Source organism: Drosophila subpulchrella, chromosome 2R (assembly GCF_014743375.2).
Source record: "Drosophila subpulchrella strain 33 F10 #4 breed RU33 chromosome 2R, RU_Dsub_v1.1 Primary Assembly, whole genome shotgun sequence".
In the NCBI taxonomy this organism is placed as follows: Eukaryota; Metazoa; Arthropoda; class Insecta; order Diptera; family Drosophilidae; genus Drosophila; species Drosophila subpulchrella.
Window position 1 is genome coordinate 21,063,643 of NC_050611.1, and position 7,510 is coordinate 21,071,152.

At 49.9% G+C, this 7,510-nt stretch overlaps 2 protein-coding genes across 2 annotated transcripts; one reads left to right on the forward strand and one right to left on the reverse strand.

Moving 5' to 3' along the window:
* Nucleotides 1-485: 485 nt before the first annotated feature.
* Nucleotides 486-7,496, forward strand: LOC119552184 (putative helicase mov-10-B.2). Its single transcript, XM_037862029.1, has 5 exons — nt 486-559; nt 3,826-3,862; nt 3,919-4,055; nt 4,109-4,977; nt 5,725-7,496. Exons 1-5 carry the CDS (start codon nt 534-536, stop codon nt 7,212-7,214), a joined length of 2,559 nt encoding a protein of 852 aa, XP_037717957.1. The 5' UTR covers nt 486-533; the 3' UTR covers nt 7,215-7,496.
* LOC119552183 (general transcription factor 3C polypeptide 3) lies at nt 718-3,555 on the reverse strand. Its single transcript, XM_037862028.1, has 2 exons — nt 1,746-3,555; nt 718-1,693 (listed from the first exon to the last, which is right to left on the reverse strand). Exons 1-2 carry the CDS (start codon nt 3,489-3,491, stop codon nt 836-838), a joined length of 2,604 nt encoding a protein of 867 aa, XP_037717956.1. The 5' UTR covers nt 3,492-3,555; the 3' UTR covers nt 718-835.
* Nucleotides 7,497-7,510: the final 14 nt, after the last annotated feature.

Here is a 7,510-nt window from a genome sequence, read left to right on the forward strand (position 1 = left end):
TATACGATTTTGAATTTTGTTGTCCGTTTGTCCGTATGAACGCTGTGATCTCGGAAACTATAAGATCTGCAATACTGGGATTAGGCATGCAGATTCTAGAGATTCCTGCACAGCGCAAGTTTGTTTCGTCAGTGAGCCACGTCTACTCCAACCCCCACAAACTGCCCAAGCCTGTGGCGCCCACAATTTTCAGGCTTTAAAAAAAAAGTTAACTAAAATGTATTCGTCTCGTCAATACCTATCGATTGACCCAAAAAAGGTTTGCCATGCCCACTCTAACACATGTACCTTCACGAATTTGTTGTGAAATTAATATAAATCTACATTCAAATAAGTATACGTAAATATCGCTTGCTACGCTTTCTCTATAGAAGCAAATTTAAATTTGATAAGACAGCGTAAAACTGGTATTCCCCTTTATTGTTCCCTTATCGGTATAAATGCGACCCGTAGCGCATGCCATAGTTCAGTCACACAGAAAGCAACAAGTCGTAAAGTCAAATTAAAGTTTTTCCTTAATTTTAATAATAAAAATGGGATCTTCCTTGCAAAAACAGAGGTACAAGTGTTAAAGATTTGAAGTTTCATATACATTTTCGACAAGTGATTTAAATCGTTTTCGAGAACGTTCTTAACTAGTTTCTATGAGTTTTAAGAACACTCGTTTCAGTTTGATGCTTAGTAATAACCAAATACCTTACTGAAAATAGTCATTAGTCATCACAAATGAAATGTCCTTTTATAAAAAGTGCTTATGACTACAAAGCTATTTACACCACTTAAAGATACTACTTAGGATAGTTACATATATACCTATTCCTTGACGCTACTCAGATTAGACCACGCAGTAACGCATCAGGTACTGGCGGGCCTTCCACTTGTTCCCATGGGCTCGGTATATGAGGTGCAGGTTGAAGGCCACCTCGTGCTGCAGACCCAGAGTGGCCTCGTGCTCCGCAATCAGCGGATGAAGTGGCACGGCCAGAGCCCTTTCATAGTACTCCACAGCCAGGTGCAGGATGTTGGCCTGGTGGTAGATACGTCCGATGTTGTAGAAGATCTCCTGCTGGGCGGCGCAGTCCCCGAACTGATGGCCCGCGGATCGCAGCTCCTTGTAGCGCTGGGCAAAGGCCACGGCCTGGGCCACAGAGGCCGACTTGCGGAGCACCTTCTTCTGCAGCGAAAGTTGGTTAAATGCCACGGCTATGCAGAGGGCCACCAGGGCATCGGGATTCTCGCGCAGAATGGGCATGTAGATGTTCAGGGCGTACTTGAAGGAGGCGCAGTTCAGGTGATAGTGGCCCTGGAAAATGCGCATCGGTTTGGTATCCACCGGATGGCGTTGCATCAGGCGGCGCATATAGCGATAGTAGCGAACCTCATCGCCCTTTTGAATCATCAGCGATAGCATATTCCACAAAGTAGTCTGGCTGGGCTGCTTGGCGATTAGCTCGCGCAGATACGAAAACGCTATGGCACAGTCATCGTTGTAGTAGCAGGTCAGCACCATAATCCTCTCGATCTCGTGGTGGTAGTATGTAAATCTCTTTGTGGTCACCATGGCAAAGCAGATCTTCTCGGCGGCGCTGTGCATGCCATGCTTAAAAGCCGTACGCACCAGCTCCTGGAAGAGGTTAAACTCATCCTTGACGGTCAGATCGGAGGTCTCAGTGGCGGCATTCTTGGCGGGATCCTTTAAGGAAATGTATCAAGCTGGGTTTATTACTCCCTTGAGCTCTACTCACCTGCAGATCCTGCTCCGCGGAACTATCCACCGCCTTGCTGCGCATCTGGATGATGGTTTTGAGGCTCTCAGAATTGTAGGCACTGCCTCCATTTGCGGCCGCCATCATTTCCTCGCGGTTGTACAGCTTGATTGAGTGCCGGCTGAGCAGGGCATAGCCCACGTCCAGGAACTCCTCGATTCTTCCGATCTGCTGCAGCATCACACACCTCTCGTACAATAGGCGGGCAATCAGAGGCTGGCCCTCGGCTTCGCCCGGCTGCTCCAGTGCCTGAACGGCCTCCTCGTGCCTGCCCTGCTGCTTCAGCAGTGCGGAGAGGGTGAACCGTGCGTCGTAGCAGAAGGGCGCCAGTTGCACCACCTTCTCGTAGCTCTGGATGGCCTCGTTGGTGCGGTTCAACTGGCGGAGGCACTCGGCCTGCCGCAGCCACACAAAGGCAGGGCACTCGACGGTGTCGCCATCGGTGATGGGACTCATCAGCGCAATGGCCTCGGCGTACTTGTGCTCCTGCATCAGAGCCTCCGTGATGTCCATGTACAGCTCCACTCTGTCCGCCGTCAGAGTGATGTGCTCCTGTACATTCTGAATGATGTAGCCCAGCAGGTGGTGTGCCCGCATGTGGATGAGGCTTACGCACAGCTTCGCCCGTAACTCGGGCACATAGTCATCCGGTATCTCGCAGAAGTAAATCAGCTCCAGACTCTCCTCTTGGTCGTTCTCCAGCTCAAAGTTGGTGCGCTCCCGCAGGCAGCGCAAAACCTTGGCATACTGCTTGTTCAGAATCAGCAGTTCCAGGTAGATGTTAATGTCCTCCAGAGTGAAGCGCCCTCCGCAAACGCTGTACGCCCCCTCCATGGCCTCCAAGGCCAGTGTGTGCTTCTCGAGGACATGAAAGTAGCGGGCCACGTTCTTGGCCGTGTTCAGGCACATCTTCCACTCGTCCGGCGGCATCAGGGGCAGCATCTTCAAGTAGGTAAACATCGAAGCGTTGGTCTCGCCCATTTTCTGCAGCAACTGCGCTTTTCGCAGCCGCAGTTGATACACCTTGGGCAGCATCTTGATGGCCTTTGTGTAGATAAGGCGGGCACGGGCCAGGTTGCCCTGCTGCACGAGGAGATCGGAGACCCGTATCCACATGTCCCGATCCTGGGGATTCAAGTGGGCGGCCAGCGTTGAGAAGTTAAGGAACTTGACCTCGTCGCGGTTCTCATAGATCTCGGCCAGGGTGTAGAAGGGTTCGCTGGCCAGCGGATTCTGCCGGATGATCTCCATGCAGATGCGCTCGGCGGTTTCAAAGCGTCCGTAGGCGAAGCTCAGGTTGGCCTCGCCCATCAGTCCCTGCAGGGCGGTGCTCAGCTGACTCTTCCGGAAGCCACCGCCGCCGGAACGACCACTTCCCGAGGACTTTTCCTGCGGGGCCTTAGCTTGAGCTGAAGTGCTGGGCTGCTCCACGCTGCTGGAGGCCGGTGCTGTTTCCAGAGGCTCCTCCTCCTCCTCGTCGCTGGCCTCCAGCTTGGTGCAAAAGTCGGGGAACTCCAGGCACTGGACGCCCTGCACATAGCGCTTGATTAGAGCTCCTTCCTCCTCTTCCTCCTCGAAGCTCCTGCGCTCGCCATCGGCGTCGCAGTCGATTATGTCCACCACGCGCAGCGGCTCCGTTTCCTGGAACTGCTCCAGCTCATTCTCCGGCACGTCGTTGCTGTCTATTTCCTCAATCAGGACCTCATTTGAGTCGGAATCCTCCATTTCTTCACCAACTGATATCGATTCCTTTACAATTTCAACCAGCTGATATCGATTTCTTTTTGTAAACAAACCTTTGAACTAGAGATGGCCCAAAAGTAGTGTTGCAAGCTGTTTCCACCTGGGCAATGCTGCCCAGCAGATGAACTATCGATATACAAAGCGATCGTTACTGATCGATAATCGTTGCTAAGCGCGCAAGCTCAAATGCGATTGGTCCTTCACTAGCCAAATTAACGGAACTTGAAATCATTTTGTTGTTTTCCCCGAAAAGCTGCGCGGCTTTCTTCATTTTTGTTTCAATTTATGTGATTTAAACCGAGTAAACTACTTTTAGCAACATAACAATGCACGGACCAGAGAATTTGGAGCTGGTAAGTGATTTGGCTAGCTATAGGTTATTAGCAGGTCCTAAACATTGGTTTTACAGTTGGATCGCCAGCTATCGTATATAGCCCGCAATGCAGCGAATTGGCTAAAAAAGAAGGAGACCACGTTCACTTTGGGGCCAAAAGCGCAGGAAATTGACGATTCAAGATACATAAATTACCTGGAGGAGTATGATAGGTGAGTTTCTTGGAACAGTATAAGACCCCTAATCCCACGCCAATCCTCTCCAGACTCCTATCACTGATGCGCAATTTGCCGTATTATCCGCCCAGTGCCGAAATGCTGGACGCTCTGACCACCGAATTCACCGACAAGGATTTGACCGCCACGAATGAGGTGTTCGCCGAGTACTTGGCCACCAAACGCCTGGAGTTCTACAACGTGTGCTCTGTGATGCAAACACTGCTCACCATCGAGGATCTGTCCACCATGCAGCTGTACGCCCAACTGATCCAGAAGGATGTGGCAGTGCAGCGCGTGTCCAAGCTCAGGTACAAGATTGCCCTCAGCACCACGGGCGTGAATCCAGAGGATGTGGTGGCCATCAACCTGGACGAAGTGGTGCTGGTGCCCAAGTCCAGCCTGGCCGTCTCGCCACTGCCCAAGCAGCTGCTGCTAGCCCTGCTGCCCCATCCCCATGAGGACCTCAAGTCGCAGCATCCCATGTGCCGCCATGTGGCCAGCGTGGAGGCGATCAGCCGCACCAACGTCCACATCCGCTTCAACCGTGGAAACTGCCCCAAGGAAGAGGACTTGCTGGGCCAGCGCTTCTATGTCATTATCCGGTCCAGACGCACTCCGATGCGCTACATGTTTCGCGCCCTCAAACTGCTCCAGGAGAGCCCCTTGATTCGTCGCTACCTCTATCCGTTCCCCAGCTGGTTGACCCAGATGGTGGACGAATCGAGGATTCAGATGCGCGACTGCGCGGTCCTGCCCAGATGGATGCGGGCAAACCCACCACCACAGCCTGCTCCTCCGTCTGCCATCGACCTGCTGAACCCGACCATCAATTCGAACATGGAACAGCTGCAGGCGGTGCAGAGAATTGTCGCGGGACCAAGTCCTCAGGGACCCTACATCTTGTTCGGACCACCAGGTAGGAATCTATTAAAACTTATAATACCAAAGCAGTCTACAAGTCATTGACATTGTAAGCGAACCTAAAGGTTCTCTCTAGTAGGTATGTATTCATATGCAAAGCTCAGAAATGCATACATGATTATATTGGTCATCGTAGCAATGTCTCTGATGACAAGCTGTGCTGAATTTGCAAAAATGAGTCCCGGCAAACAGTTTATGTACTTATACTTAGTTCCTTGAGACAGAGAACTATTACAAAATCAAATATGTATATAAATATATATATATAGATCCCGCTTACATTATAATTTTGGTATCGATTTCGATTGTGTTAAAATTGCATAATATTTTGAATTCATAGAGCGTGAGAAATGTCAAAGTGTAAACGCTTTGTTGAATGACATATTAGACTTAAAAAAAAAGTTTAGATTCGTTTATCTCACCCTTCTAATGTACTTTAAAATATTGTTAGATTCCAAAATGTTTTCCTCATATGTGTATAAAGCAGTCAAACATCAACAAATGACATACAAGTATATTAATTGAGATTACTTATGGGATTGCCTTCTGTGCCTTAAAAAAGCTTATCGTTTACACATCTTTAAAAGTTTTTCCATGGAAAGCATATGTAATTTCAAATATGATGATATAGAATTGTCATCGGTTTAAATGGGATTTGGATTTAGAGCGTACTGTGCGGCTAAACAAGACAACAATTTCTTTAAAGTCTATATACAATTAATAACACTACTTAACTTTATAGGCACTGGCAAAACCACTACCATTGTGGAGGCCATTCTACAGCTGCGCCTTCGACAACCGCGAAGCCGCATCCTCGTAACTGCCGGTTCGAACTCGGCCTGTGACACGATCGCCCTGAAGCTGTGCGAGTATATCGACAGCAATGCCCGTCTCCGGGAGCATTTCGCCCTGCAGGAGAAGCCGGATGCGAAGCACCAGTTGATCCGCCTCTTCTCGCGCTCCATTCACCACAAGGGACTGAAATCCGTGCCGGCACTGCTGTTGAAGAATTCCAACTGCTCGAAGAATATCTACGATCAGCTTGGAGTTTCGCATATACTCGAGTACGGCATCACTGTGGCCACTCTCTGCACCGTGGGACGCTTGGTCACCGACAATCTCGGCAAGCACAACTTCTTCAGCCACATCTTTATCGACGAGGCGGGCGCTGCCACCGAGCCGGAGGCTTTGATCGGCATTATGGGGGTCAAGCAGACGGCGGATTGCCACGTCATCCTGTCCGGAGATCACAAGCAGCTGGGAGCCGTAATCAAGAGCAATCGGGCTGCATCTCTGGGATTGAGTGAGTCTCTCATGGAGCGACTGCTCCGTTCCGATTGCTACAAGTTAGATGAGAACGGAAACTACGATCGCACTCTGCAGACGCGTCTGCGTCGAAACTATCGATCCCATCCGGAGATTGTGCGCGTGTTCAACGAGCTGTACTATAACGGCGAGCTAATCCCTCGGGCACCTGCTGCGGATGTGAACCTGGCGGCCAACTGGAGCCTCCTGCCCAATCCCCAGTTCCCAATCATCTTTCAGGCCACCCATGGAGTGACCAAAAGGGAGCAGCACTCCACCAGTTCATACAACCAGCTGGAGGCTCAGGTGCTCTGCTGGTATGTAAAGCGGCTGATGAACGATGGCCTGGGAAAGGGAAGGACAGTCAGGCAGGAGGACATTGGCATAGTTGCGCCGTATACGGCTCAGGGTAAACTGATCACCCAGCTACTCCAAAGCCAGGGACACCCCAACGTGGAGGTGGGCAGCGTGGAGACCTACCAGGGTCGCGAGAAGCCCATCATTATTGCCAGTCTGGTGAGATCTTTTGCCAACATGGGATTCATGCGCAATCCTCGCCGGGTGAATGTTCTCCTATCCAGGGCCAAAGCACTGCTGATCCTGGTCGGAAATCCGGTCACCCTGCGTCATCACAGGGACTTCAAGAAAATTATCAAGGAGTGCAAGAATCAAGGCACATATGTCTTCAAGAAGAAGGATTCCCAGCAGAGACCGCAATTCCTGCCCGGCATCGATGAAGATACATCCGACGGGGACTGGAGCAGTGAGGACGAAGATGATGAGCTCACACCTTGGTATGCCAGGATGCCAAAGGACATAAGTGTGACTGTGGACGAGGAGGAAACGTCCTTATCCCAGGCTTTAAGCAAGGAACTGGCTCAGTTATCGGACAGGATTGTTGCTAAACTGAAACTGCAGAACATGTGAGTTTGGGCTTCTGTATAAGCCGTAGATTAAGATTAGGTTAAGAAAGACTCCGAAAAGTTCAAAGTAGTGGCATTTGCATGCCCCTGATATTATCCTCTAGAAGAGAAGTAATGAAACATGCCAGCTCAGAAAGCTCTTAATTTCTAAGCCTTTGCCTCTGTGAAACAGAAGTTTTTGTATTTTTTTATAATATAAGTTTCTGCTAACAAAAATCGCTTAATGCAGTCAAAGACTGCGTTTCGAAGAAGAATACCCAAGATATTTCATTTAATGGCCTGAAAATTAAAAGAGAAAAT